This window comes from Sciurus vulgaris, assembly GCF_902686455.1.
Source record: "Sciurus vulgaris genome assembly, chromosome: 12".
NCBI lineage: Eukaryota > Metazoa > Chordata > Mammalia > Rodentia > Sciuridae > Sciurus > Sciurus vulgaris.
Window position 1 is genome coordinate 1,404,996 of NC_136473.1, and position 13,926 is coordinate 1,418,921.

The following is a 13,926-nucleotide window of genomic DNA, read 5'->3' on the forward strand; positions in this document are numbered from 1 at the left end:
AAGCTGCTGCTTCTGCACCTGACAGGGTAGCCCCTCTCCAGAGGGACAGGAGCTGAGGGAACTGAGGAAAGCATGCATGTCACTCATCCAGCTGGTCGCTGCTGGACAGAGCACCACGAGGGACAGAGGTCTGCCTGTTGCCACTGAACATGGGAAGAGACACCAGAGACCAGGGGAGCCCCTGCAGAGCACGAGGAAGGGCTTTCACCCTGGAGCAGGGCCTCCAGGCTGAACAGAAAACAGCACAACAGCAGGTGACCCCACGGCCACACAGGCAGAAGACAGGAAGCTACCTCACGGGGGAAGAGGCGTGGGTGGCGGAGAAGCACTTGAAACGATCTTCAGCTTCATCAGACATCAGAGTAGTGCAGATAAAGCCCCGGGGAGAGCCAGGCACGTCGCACGGCTGGAACAACACACACCGAGAGTGACCGCTCCCGATGCTGGGGGTGCACTGGACAGGATCCGGTGCACGTTGCTGGTGGACGTGAGGAGGTCTGACCGCCCTGGAAATAGCTGGGTGTCCTGACAAAACCAAACATGCCCCACTATCCACCCAGCAGTCACATCTTGGACGTTTACTTCAGAGAAATGAAAATGAAGGAAACCACACACAAATATTCATGGCATCTTTGTTCCCATGTCCCCATCTGGGGACATTCCCAGATCCCCTTCCATGGTAAATGGTCAAATGCACTGCTGTCCACGTGAGCGTGGAGACTGCAGCTGGAGAGAGGAATGGACGTGGAGACCGCATGTGGGGTGTCGTGCTCAGAGAAGAACGTCTCTGGAGGCACACTCCGGAGTCCACGCAGGACGCGCCTTTAGTGGAAGCATGAGTGGCTTCCAGGGGGAGGGGGGTCTCGTGGAGTCAGGTGGGAGTGGGCTGGTGGGGTTATGAAGGGGGCTTCTTGTGGTGGTGGAACTCTTCTGCATCTCAAGTGTGGGGGTGGGAACAAGCACTTGGACGGGTGACGGAATCACATGCAGCCATGCCCCCCACCCCCACACTCCCACTCACGGGAGAGTCCAGCAGAGGGGTGGGCCTGATCCTGCTGGGAGACGTGCTGCAGTTTTGTAAAATGCCGCCACCACGGGAACTGGTGAACGGTCCACAGGGTCTCTCTGGGTTATGTCTTACCACTCCACGTGAATTTAATAAAATGAAAAAGGAAGGGAAGAATTAAATTTTTTAAAATTGAAAAACTTGGTTGAAATCAGTCGGAAACTAGCAAACTAGGAATAACTGCAAAATAATTACTATTATTGAGACTACATGGTTACAGGCAGCAATCGAAAGAAAAAGGTCAGGATGAAATTTATAAAATTTGGCAAAAGATTTTGTATTGGACTTACTTAAAAATCATTTTAAAAGGTTGAAAACAACAGGCCGGAAAAGATTAAGTCAGATAAAACTGAACTAAAAGAATGCTGGAGTAATAATTTCAGTATCAGACAAAGACTTTCGAGGCTAAGACATCATGCCCACCGTGAAGATCGCTGGAGAAGGTGGACATTCCGTGATGGAGACCGGGGGCATCTGAGGTCTGTGGGGCAGCCATAGAACGGACGGAGGAGACCCAGGTCCCAGGGCTGTCAGCTGGAACTTGACACACTCATCTCAGAAACCGACCCATCATGCGGATTAAAACAAAGCAGAACTCATTTTTATGAGGACTCATTTTCCACGTCCTCGTCTTTCCTGCACAAATGAATGCCCACCCTTCCTGGAGCCGTGGAGCCCTGGGCACAGAGGAAGCCTCGGCCGATTCTGAGTGTGTTCTCAAGTGATGAGCAGTGAAATTGGAGGCTCAGCTGACGGAGAGGGGCCTGCAAAGAAGTCCGTTCTCTCCAGAAACCGGAAACGCACACTACACAGTCCTGAGTTGAGGAGGAGGAAAGAGGAAATAAGAAAAACACTCTACATTAAATCTGCATGACAATAACATTGTCAATTCTGGAAATCTCATCCAATGACAGGAAAGTGTTACAAATTGATAAGCCTGTTGGCTGGCACACAGAAACTGTTTTCCATACTTAAAGTTATCTTCCATATTTTTCCATATAGTTAAGATTTTAAATACACACGTATTGATTCAGTTAAAGAATTACTCAGACAAAGATATAGATCTTTAAAGACACTTATTAGCACACTGAAGTAGCCAGAGGGAAAATAAAAGAAAGAAAAAAAAAGTGAAATGTTTGGCAGAAACTAATAAATAAGATAATAAATCCCAAGAAATAAAGGAAAAGAGAACCTAGAGATAAGAGCTAAGGTCAACGAAATAGAGATCAAAACCAACGCCGAGGATTAGTGAAGTGCAAGTTGGTTTTCTGAAATGATTAGTAAGATGACCAACCTCTGATAAGACTGGTAGACATCCCAGAAAGTCAGTCAACCATGCGGAAGGCGGAGGAGAAGAGGTGCAGACGCAGGAGACCCAAGAAACAGGTGAAAATAAGAACTGCGGACACACGTAGGGATGCATTTGAAATCCACACGGAAATGGGCTTCTTTCCACCGGGAATATAAAGCCCTGAAATGGATGCAGGAAGAGATGGAAAGCCAGAGTAGATGATAAAAGTCAAAGATGCTAAATGGCAATGAGATGCTGTGGGCGCCCCAATTCCCTCCTGCTCTCTCCTCCTGCCCTGGGAGAGGCCGCGAACCGTGCCAGGAAGGGCACGCCCCAGCAGCATCCTGCTGTGACTCTTTAGAAACTAACTGCTGTCAGGAGGAAGCTTCCGTCCCCCAGGGGTTGGGGTGCCCTCCCATCCTGCCCCTTCTCCCTGAGGCAGCCACTGTCTTGGCTGCTAACGCGGTGGATTCGTGGCGCATTTGGAAAAGTAGACTGGGCCGCACTTCCCAGGTTTCCCCAGGCTGCGAGCGTGAGCTTTGCCAGCGCCTGGCACGCGGCAGCGACCCATCCTCTGCTCTGCAGCACACGTCGCCGTCGCCACCAATGGACTGCGCGCCCTGTTCCTCCGCTTCCATGACGGACACGTCATGCCCCAGGTTTGACAAGTGGCATGGTGCGATCACGCGTAGATGCAGGTGACCTCCATTTTTGGCAACTCTGTGTTTGTGATTCGCCTGCTCTCTGAAATTTACTTGTAACCCCCAAAATCATCCTCCCCAGAGCGTCCATTGTCCATTGTGGAAACACAAAGATGGGCAGCAAGAGTGCGGGCCTCCTGCGGGCGCCTTGCCAGGAGACTCCCTCCTGGTCTCAGAGCTCAGGGCGAAAATGCGCATCCTTTATCCTCAGCCCAGGACGTGTCTTTCTCAGTTTTGTGGCTGTGTCTGTTTAAGGTGGCCTCGGCGCTCCGTGCTGAAAGCTGATGGGCACCCTTGAGCCCAGAGGCTGTGGAGCACAAGTAGTTGCTTGGCCTGAAGAATGCTCTGCTCAGCGGCCATTCAGCCCTGTTGCTGTTAGTCCCGGGTCAGTGGATCAGTCTTCATGAAATGAGCTGCCTTTAAGGGAAGCACCAAGGGACCAGGTTACGTACTGCCTGGTGGACGGAGGGGAGAGTAGAGGCCCACGGGAACAGGACTTCCTTTAGGGTGGGGTCTGCGTTGACTTGGCACACGGGAGGATTGTGAATAGGAGCTGGCTGCACATGCCTGTTGCTGAGGATAGACCTGGAAGTTGGGTTGCTGGGTTGCATGACCGACGCACATTCCCCATCAGCCTGCGTCCCTTCAGGCTGCCCCAGATGCCGGATGTCCTCTTGGACGTCCGGCATCTGGACTGTGACACGTAGCCCATGGCCCTGGTTTGGCATGCCCTTTCCTGATGACGAGTGGTGTTGGGGCATCTTCTCATGAGCCACAGGCTGGCCACTCAGATGCACTCTTCTGTCAGCTGCCTGGTGACCAGTTTTGCCCCCTGCTTTATGGGGTTTCCCTCTGTTCCCCTGTTCTGGACCTGTGCCCTGGGGCTGCTGCGTGACACATTTCTCCGCCCCATGGCTTACCATTGCATTCTCTTGACAGGTTCTTCCTTCCTTGATGGCAGAGTGTATTTGGCATGTCGTAGGCACATGGCGTAGCAGTCCCTTCCTGGGGTCGTACATGGCGTGACGTGGCACTTCTCTGGTTGTGTGCTCATATGTGAGCCCTGGAGGGCTCTGTCTGCTGTCTTTCCTGTTCTCATCCCCTGCTTCCCTTTGTTCCTCTTGTCTTACCCACTGAACTTCTGGTCTTCCCTTCCTTAACCATTGTTCAATCAACATGAGTTCTTACTACCAATGAGATCGACCTCATTTGTTCACAGTCTGCTTTTTATACGGTTCATATTATCTTCTTATTCTGCTCTGTGCAGTCATGATACCATCCTGCTATCTTCTAGAGGTGTTGTTTTTTACCTTCTACACTGTGATCTATAATCCATCCAGGATCCGTGTCTGTCCTGCCAGCCAGTGACCGTCCTTCCTTAGCGATGTCCGAGCGAAGGAACACGGTGTGCACACTACAGCCCCTCCCAGCACTCTGCCTCCAGTAATCCCCAGGACTTTCCTTCTTATCCCTGCACTCACTCCCTGTTGGTGTCCTAGGATTTAACGTGTGTCCTGTAAGGAACACGTAATTGAACTTTAATTTTTTTATCATGATCAACAATCTTTGCCTCTTACATGCGATACTTACCTATTGGTATGTAATGGATACTTGGGCACGTAAATCTCTCTATATCACTGTCTCCCCATGTGTGCCATATGCATTCAGGTGTCTTTTATGGCTCTCGTTACAACTACACTTTATCAACTCAGTATTTTTAATTTTTAAAACTTCTCATTTTAGCTAGCCAGCTGCATATTCCTTTAGCACCTGTGTTCTATGATCACTCTAGAGAGCTCGATATGAATCCTTGACACTTCAGTCTGACATAAATCAGGACTTTCTCTCTCCTGGGTAGTGCGAGGCCCCGAGAACATTGCCATTCTCCTCGCGTCCTGTTCGGCCGCCTGCTCTCATGCCACACCGGTGGACCACCAAGGAGGGCGTCACCTCTTAGCTCCCCGTGCCCTTCCCTCCTGCACCCTCCGCGACCCCCCGCCTCGTTCCTAGCTGGGATCACGTCCTGGGTCATGAATGTAGTGCTGGTGAGTTTTCTTAGTTTCTATTCAGCTGAAAGTAACTTTATTTTGCTTTTTCTGTTGAGTAAAGTTAAAAATAACTGTAGGATCCTAGACGGGCAATAGGTTCTTGCCATATTTGAAGGATGTTTTTTGGTTGTCTTCTGGCTTCAACCCTTTGTCACCCATGTTTGGATTCCTTTGGAGCTTTGGAGCTGTGCTGTGCCCCGAGGGTCAGCAGCCCCTGTATCGCAGCCCAGAGCTTTCTTTTTCTTTTTCTTTTTTTTAAAAACACCTGTGTTTGAACTTTTATTTCATACCATGCAAGGTCAATTATAACACATTAAAAAGTGACAATAGCTACGAGCTGCAATTTTACATTTATACATTGGCAACGTTCATTTTCAAATGCTGAATATAATTACATATTGTCTGTAACAACTAAGCTTCAATTCAACTTATACAGATAAAATTTTCTATGAAAACAATGATTTTGTATCTGGCCACATTCTGTGATGCTAATTGTTTGACTAACAGATCCTTTGAGAGAACCAAATGATTCAATCTTTTTCACAGCACCTGTGCCGTCCCTAACAAACCCAAATCCTACATGCTTAAAGTCCAGTATTCTGCTTTGTTCAATGTTATAAAAAATTGAGAATTATTAGTATTTGGGCCTTGATTGGCCATAGAGAGTAAGCCAGGACCAGTATGTTTCACATCAAAGTTCTCATCTTCAAATTTATCTCCATAAATGGACTGTCCTCCTGTTTCATCACATTTTGTGATATCTCCCCTTGGCAAATAAAATCTGGAATTACTCTGTGAAAAATGGAGTTTTTAAAACCAAAGGCCTTCTCTCCAGAGCACAGTGCTCTGAAGTTCTCAGCAGTTCGAGGAACAATGTTTGAAAATAATTCAATCGTTCACCATCTGCAGAATCATCAAACAGTACCACAGGATTTGTCTCCTTTGATAACTCTGCTGCCAGAGAAACCTCTTGTTTCTGGAGTTTCAATAAATTTTGTTGACATTCTTCAAATTTTTCCTTAAAAGACTCAGTCATTTCTTTTGTTTTAAATCTCACTGCAAGTTGTTCCACTTTTGCTTCTCCATCAGCATCATCTGAAGCAGTCCAAACTAAAGCATTCTTTGAAACATTTAGGGCTTTTAATCCCGTTGTTTGGGTGATAACATGATTTGCACACGCTTTAAACACCTGGTCTCCTCTCATTAGGATCCAATAGCAACTCTTCATTGTATGGCAAAGCATCTTTATATCTCCAACACCTCGCTCCTTCCACTGACATCTCTATCACTGACATCTTCTTCTCCAGATTTTACTTCTACCTTTAGGATCAAAGGCAAAATCCCCAGAATTACTGGAAGACAAATCTGCAAATGGCAGTCCTCTACCTCTTCCAAATCCAAACGAAACTGTTTTACTTCCCACTTGGCTTGTAGATTCTGTATCAGTTTCCTTTCTAGTAGACAAAGCTACAGGTTTGTCCACAGTTCCTGAGCTTCCTGAACTTTCTGAAGCTCTGACTGAACGTCTTCCTGGTTTCCACTGTCCTCGTCAGTATCACTGCAGACTTCACAAAAAGATGTAGGTGGAGCTTTACTGAATCTGCTTTTGCTTTCTCTTCAACTGTTGGCTTCTTTTCCCAAACAATAGCACGTTCTTTCTCATTATCTGCTAGATTTTCTTCTAATGGCCTGTGTTCTTCTGAGTCATCCAGATAGAGTTTTCCATTAAGTTTCTTGACAGCCATTTCAAAATCTTCCTCTTGCGCCAGTGACCAGAACTGATAGAGCCAGAGCTCTAGCAGCGCCCACCGTCCCCGATCGCCTGGGCCGAATTTTGCCGCCTGCCGCCTCATGCTGGGACCCAAGTTCTCCGGCGCCTAACGGGGTCCTAGGGGTGCCCACAGGTTCCAGGGATGCTGCGCTGCTGCCAAGCAAGGAGAGCCGAGTGCCGCGGGAGCCTGATTGGGCAGGAACGACCTGGGCCGGGCTGGGGAGAGGAGCAGGGCGGATGGGCGGTGTCCCAAGCCCGAGAAAGGTCTGGGGAAGTTGTTGGGACAAACCCTTCGCATGCCACCCTCGCCACTTGTGACCGAGGCTCGTGCTGAAAACAAACACGTGCACGGGTCTGGCCTGTAACACCGCGGCCGTCACGCAGTCGTGGGGCATGGGCTGCGCACACCACAGCCCAGGGCTTTCTGAACTTGTGATTTCTTATCCCTTGTCAATACTTGAAAATTCTCAGCTGATAGATCTTCTAACACAGCTTCTGCCTCATTCTTTTTCCTTCTGATTTCATCATTCATGGACGAGGGCTTTAAAATATGTTAATATGTTGAAGAGAATGGGAGGCCTGGGGCGGTAGCTCAGTGGTAGTGCGCTTGCTTAACGCGTGCACAGCCCAGGGTTTGATGGAGGCCACACTGGAGAATTTCAGCAGAGAATTGGAATATATTGAAAATCACACAGAAAAGTAACTAGAATTTAAGACTCAGTGGATGGATTCAGCAGATTAGACACAGTAGAAGGAAGGATTATTAAATGGAATGCAGGGCTATAGAAAATATCCTTCATGAAGCTGAATGGTGTATGAAAGATGAATTTCTTATTTAAAATCCAGATTGTTGGCTTTGCATGAAAGGTAAAAATTTCTGTCATTGGTGAGCTGCATTCATCACAGCCTCGGTCATCTGAGCTGCTGAATGTTCAGAGAACAACACTCTGCTGGACGCTCACTCCTCCTCTCAGGCTCTACCAAGGGCTGCAAAGGAGGATTGTGGTTCCTGGCCTGCTCTGCTCCCTGCACAAAGCTAGCCAGTGAGCAGCACCCTGCTCTGCTCCTGGTCCACACTGCATGTTGGGTATACCAGGTGTCTGAGTTCCATCCATGTTGATAGGTGGGTGTGGTGGCAGGTGAAGGGATGGTGGGTGACAGGGTGTGGGTGTGCTGGCAGGGTGGGGTGACAGTCTAGGTGTGGGGCAGCGTAGAACACGTGCCTGGCTGGGGGTTGGGTGGCCAAGGACTCTGAGTGAGCTGGCTGGAGCAGGGATGCTCGGGGGCTATGCAGGGCTGGGCGGCTGCATCTGGAGAGGAGGGTGGGACTCTGGGCAGCCTTGCAGACAGGTGGCCAGGAGGGTTGACACCTGCATCACAGTGACCTGCTCTTCACAGCCAGTCCCTCTGGATCCCTCTGTGTGAGCCTGGCTTGTCGCATGCCAGCACACCAGCTGGTGTTCCCCCAGCCCGATAGGTCCGACCTGTCAGGAGACAGCACTGAGCTCATTGGTGTGCCTCTCCCCCTCTGTCCTAGCTGCGAGTGTCCACTGCTCCGGAAGGTGTGGGAGGCTGACTTGGAAGCTTGCCAGCTGCTGCTGCAGAGTCTGAAGCTCCAGGAAGCGGGCAGCATCCTGTCTACAGAAGAGGAGGGGCAGAGGGACAGCATGCGCTGGCCCCACTCCGAGGATGAGGGGACGGCCTTGTCACAGGCATCCCCCGAGCGGAGGGCTCTCCACACCCCCGGTCCACACTGTGTGGGAGGAGAAGAGAAAGAGGTTTGTCTTCTCCCTGTGGCTTCTTGGGGCACCTTCTGAGGGGCTTGGTGACCGCGTCTAGGTGGGCAGTCAGTACTGGAATGGCTTCCATAAACCATGCAGACTTTCAGGTTTGAATAACCCTTGAATATGATTACAAAATCAAGTTTTTAGAAAAGATTTTAATTACAGACAAGTAGAGAAAGATTTTCAGCGTATCACTTTTATTTTTACTCTAATTTAAAGCTAGAGTTCAAATGTGGACATTGGTATAGAATGACTACGTATGTCCTGCGTGTGTGCGTGTGAGATTCTACACACATGGCCACACTCTGAGGTCCTCAGCTGAGCCCTCGCCTGTGAGCGCCTCTGCTGCTCAGAAGTGGCGGGTGGAACCCTCCTGTCAGCCTGAGTGAGCAGCACAGGCAGGCTCTCAGAGGCCAGGTGGTGTGCTTGGGAACGGACGCTGCAGTGGGCATGCTGGCCGTAGTGACCCTGCCCTTGGAGAAGGCCAAGACTTGGGGACCCCTAAAGGCCAAATGAGGAGTATTACATGGATTGTTCAGCAATCCCAGGCCACAGGGCCTGTCACATGGTAGGTTGTCCAGGGTTGGACAGGACGTTGTCACAGACGTCCTTGCAGAGTGTCCCCGCAAGAGGCCGAGTCTCCGGCGTCCTGTGCGGCAGCTCTGGTCGGCAGCCACAGGTCCTTTGTGACCTCCCTGCTGTCTGTGTTTTGTGTTTGACAGCAGCTCTGGATCCTGGCCACCTCCCACTCCCTGGCTTGGCCTGTGGGGCTCAGGGGAGAGAGTTGAAAACACGCCCCCTGCTCAAGGGGCTTGGGAGAATGTTCCGGTGTGAGGGAAGCACTGGCTGAGCAAGGGGCGAGCTCTGGGTGCGAGCTGCAGGCCTGGGCGCTCTGGAAGGCAGGGCTGGCGTCCCAGGTGGCTGGGCCGGGAGCTCCTGCCGTCACCACAAGCGGAGGTGACCTGCTGAGAGCAGGGCGGACTCTGGCTTGCAGTTCTGGAGGCTTCAGGCCACGGTCATTGGCCTCAGGCTCGGGGCCTCTGGTGGCCCGTCATGGCAGAAGCATTTGGCCCAGCACAGCCACTCGCCACGTGACTGGGGCACAGAGGAGAGAAGGAGAGAGGGCCGTCCTTTGAGGGTGCAGCCCTGATGACCTCCAGGCCTCTCCCAGGCCCCGTAAGTCTCTACCCTCCCCACAGTGGCACGCGGGGTCCAGCCTTCAAGCCCTGGGCCTGGGGGACACCCGAGATCTCACGGTGGCACGTCCCAGGAGAAGCACGGCAGACGCAGTGGAGGGTGCCTCCTTCTTCCTGGGGAGGAGTCCGCAGCTGAGCACCTGTAGTGAGAGATGACAGGAGAGAGCACAGAGTGTAAGTCCTGAGTGACACAGTGACACAGGCCTTTGGGAAGGAAGAGCGGAGGACGCGGGAGCCTGCATGCTGACCCACTGACCGTGGACTGGGAGTGGGCAGCAGGGAGGAGTGCCAGGGGCCACGGGGTGAGAGTCAACGCTGATGGCCTGGGGCCCCATGAGGCCCGGTCAGAACCCTGTGTCCCTGGGCCTTCAGAGGGGAGCCTGCTCCTTCCCTCCAGGTGGAGGGAGGGACTTAGGGTGGGCTTCAGAGGAAGATGGGAGAAGCTGTGCCCACCTCAGGAGAGGGCAGAGTGGCTCAGGAGCCCTCTGCGGTTGGGGTAATGTGTCCTGAACCCTCTTTCCCTCCCCCTCCCCCACGGGGTCCCCAGCCTCCAGCCTCTCCGAGGATGACTCTCCCAGGTGTAGGGGGACTGGTCTTCATCCAGCGGATGGTAAGCACCTGCCGATTTCATGGCCTGGCTGTGGAAGCCAGCTGAAGTATGAAGTGGAAGAGTTCGAATCTCAAGGTCAAGGATGCGTGAAGAGAAACTCCCACCACAGAATGCCCACCTGACTCCCGGGACGGACAGACGGCAGGGTCCTGCCGCGGCTCCTGCTCCGAGCTGCAGCCCTCTGGAGCCTCTGCTCCCAGGATGTACTCCTGCTGAGTGTGCGTCGTGTTCTCGGGGAGGGGCCTCGCGGTCCTCCCACTCCCACACTGTGGCCTGTGACCCCCGAGCTGCAGTTTGCTTTCTGGGGTTTCTGTTACCTGTGGTCAAATGAGGTTGGAAAACGTTAAATGGGGATTCCCAAAATAAGCAGTGGATAGGTTTTACGCCGTGTGCCACTCTGATGACATCTTGTGCCTTCCTGCTGGGCCACCTGGATCGTAAGCCACTCCTCTGTCCAGAGCACCCACGCTGCGTGTGCCCCTCGGTCACCAGACGGGTTACCACGGTCTCACAGAGCTTCTGTTCAGCGGCTCATTTTATTTTGTAATGGTCCCCAAGCCCGGAGTCATGAAGGAAGCAGCTCAGATGTTCCAAGAGACGCTGCACAGTACGCCCTGCAAGTGAAAAGGTACCAGTTCTCCACCGAAAGGAAAAAAATCGTACGCTGAGGTTGCTAAAACCACAGGACGGCAAGATATTCACAGAGAGAGAGAGAGAGAGAGAGAGAGAGAGAGCATTTCACAGAACTTTTATGGCAGTATATGGTTATGATCATTTTATTATTAGTTTTTATTTATTGTCAATCTCTTCATGGCCCCAGTTCATAGAACAAGCTTGACTTTGTCATAGGTGTGCGTGTGCAGCAATGCCTGGTGTACACAGGTTGGTGCCACCTGAGGTTTTGGGCACCCGTTGGGGTCCTGATGTGTATCCCCCAGGGGTGGGGGATGGACTCAGCGAGGCAGCCATTCTTTGGATTCGTGAGTACCTGCGTTCTTGAGGTGATGCATGTTTTCTGGGAGGGCAAAGTTATGGGACAAGTTAGCAGATCACTTGTTGCCAGCAAGGGGAGGGGGCTCTTTAGGAGCTGAAGGGAGGAAGTTCGGGGATCGGAGAAGCACCTGTGTCTTGTGACGAGGTCACACAACTGTGTACATAGATACGAATTTGTAACTTTGCACCAAAAAGAATGGATTCTATTGTAGGTAACTTTGTAGTAGTGACTAAAAGTTTTTTTAAAGTATCTTCCTACTTAAAATCAAAGTCACGGGCGTTTGAATGGCCGTGTTTGGCCCAGGACTCAGCAGACAGTGCAGCATGGGAGAAGAGGCCGGGAGGAGGTACGGGGGCACATACCTGTGGTCCCGCCCACTCTGGGGGCCTCACAGGAGCACACTGGAATCCAGGGGTTCAGGGCCAGCCTGGGCTACACAGCAAGACTGTCAGCAAACACCACATTGGAACCAGAGGCCTCTGCTCAGTGCCAGGTGGCCTGGGCAGTCCTGGTGTCCTCTTCTGCTAAAAGAGTACAGGAGCGGGAGAGCGGGCACCCAGCCCGGCAGCCCATGGGCACAGGGAGCCTGTGTGCGGACTTAGTTCTTCTGGATAAATACCTGGAGTATAACTAACATCCAGAGCAATCTGACAAGCGAAGGCCATTAAAGAGATACAAAAGTTTGACAAAAAGTCAAACTCTGTTTGCTGATGACATGATCGTACATCTAGGAGACCCAAAAGTCTCTACCAGAAGACTTCTAGAGCTTACAAGTTCAACAAAGCAGCAGAAGACAAGATCGGTATATGAAATGCAACAGCTCTCCTGCACACCGATAATGAATCTACTGAGAAGGAGCTCAGGAAAGCGATCCCATTCACAGTAACCTAAAACAACCAAAGATCCAAACCTGGGAATGAATCCACCTCTCTCTACTCAGCCGCAGTGAGGCTGCCTGTCCTCCCAGCTCCAACTCTCACCTGGACAGGTGTCTGGTGGGTGGACCTGCTACCTCTGAGCTCAGGCAGGCACAGATGGCTCCTCCCTCTGCGCTGGCCCTGGTCTCTCCACAGCCTTCTCCTCAGGTGAGAGCTGACAGGGCAAGGTCGTCCCTGCAGCTGGTGTGGCTCTCGTGGGTTAACGTCTTTGGGAGAAGAGAGCCGGGGTGAGAAAGCGCTGGCCCTGCCTGCAGAGAGCTTGGAGAGCAGCCTCGCGCCCAGGAGCAGAGCAGGGAAGCCGTCAGGACCCCGCAGGACTGGCACTGGCGGTCGGGACATCAGAGAAGGGAGAATTAAAAAGAAAAAACCAGCACGCACTCTAAACCGCCTTTAAAAGTGAAAACGTGCACACCTGCCGATCTTTTGATAAGGCTCTGAGTCTTTGTGTGCGTGGGTCTGCTCCGGTTGCGACCCCAGCCCCTCCTGCATGATCCTCGCCTACCATGTGGCTTCAGCTCGCGGTTCCGGTGCCTTCCTGGGCCCTGGACACGTGGCTCCTCTGAAGCAATCCTCGGTCTCCTGCTCCCTCGCTTCGACATGGCTGAGTCTTTCCAAGGTTTTTGGCTGCTTTTTTGGAGATAAGAACCTTTTTCTCACACTCATATTTCACGGTTTTACATAGTATTAATTTAAGTTGTATAATTGAGATTTTAAATACAGCTGGCATAAGTAGGTTCAGAAACAACTCCACCAATGGAGGCTGAAGCTCCCTGCCCGGCTGGGCTTGTCCACTGGGCTCCATAGCCTCCCCCTGGTCCCTCACTTAATGCCTTGCTGCCAGCCTCCTCCTCCTGCCCCCGGGAGGAAGTCCACTCTCTGATCTGCCCACTTGCTTCCCTCCTTCTGGAAAAGGGAGGCACAATCCTGGGTGCTCCAGGGTCCAGGCTGTCCTTCCTCCCCTCACCAAGCACAGCTGTTTCCTCTGAGGAAGCCACCCTGGGGGTCCTGGAGACTCTGTCCTTCCGTGGTGAAGACAGTGTCTGCGGCGGGTTGGTCACCCCGTGCGGCCAGGACACGCGTGTGTTGTTAATGACTCCTCAGGGGGGCCACCTTGCAGCTGGGAGGTTTTTAATCTGGAGGTCCCTGCTTCTGGAAATGGGCTCACAGACGTGACAAGTGGCCGTCATGCCAGGCCACTTCTGATGCCCCACGCCGGGGGTCAGGGCTGCCGGAGACAGGAGTTCCCCACGCACGAGCCAGTCATGGGTGGTCGCTGCCGGTCCTGGCAGGGAGCCTCGAGCAGGCCTGGGCTGCATCTCCGCGGCCCTGCTGCAGGAAGCCACCCTGCCCAAGGCTTGCTGCCCCCGTCCCTGTGGCCATAGCGTGAGGCCTCTCCCGGCCAGCCCCCTGGGAGTCTCATTGGCCAGCCCTGGCTACACCTGCCCCCTGCAGCTACGGGGACCATGGATCCTACAGCGCAGTTGCCACTTCTCTGACAAAACTAGAAGCCCGAGAGCAACACGCCTG

The 13,926-nt window shown here is 52.2% G+C and overlaps 1 protein-coding gene across 8 annotated transcripts in view; it reads left to right on the forward strand.

Moving 5' to 3' along the window:
* Positions 1-13,926, forward strand: part of DISC1 (DISC1 scaffold protein) — a 198,397-nt gene that overhangs the window by 166,181 nt on the left and 18,290 nt on the right. For 6 of the 8 annotated variants that reach the window (XM_079107191.1, XM_079107195.1, XM_079107199.1 and 3 more), the window contains one exon: positions 8,415-8,655. In XM_079107191.1, coding sequence (XP_078963317.1) covers positions 8,415-8,655 — 241 coding nt within the window. Of the gene's footprint in view, positions 1-8,414; positions 8,656-13,926 lie in introns of those variants that run through there. The other 2 variants (XR_013758327.1, XM_079107201.1) reach the window with 2 other exon arrangements.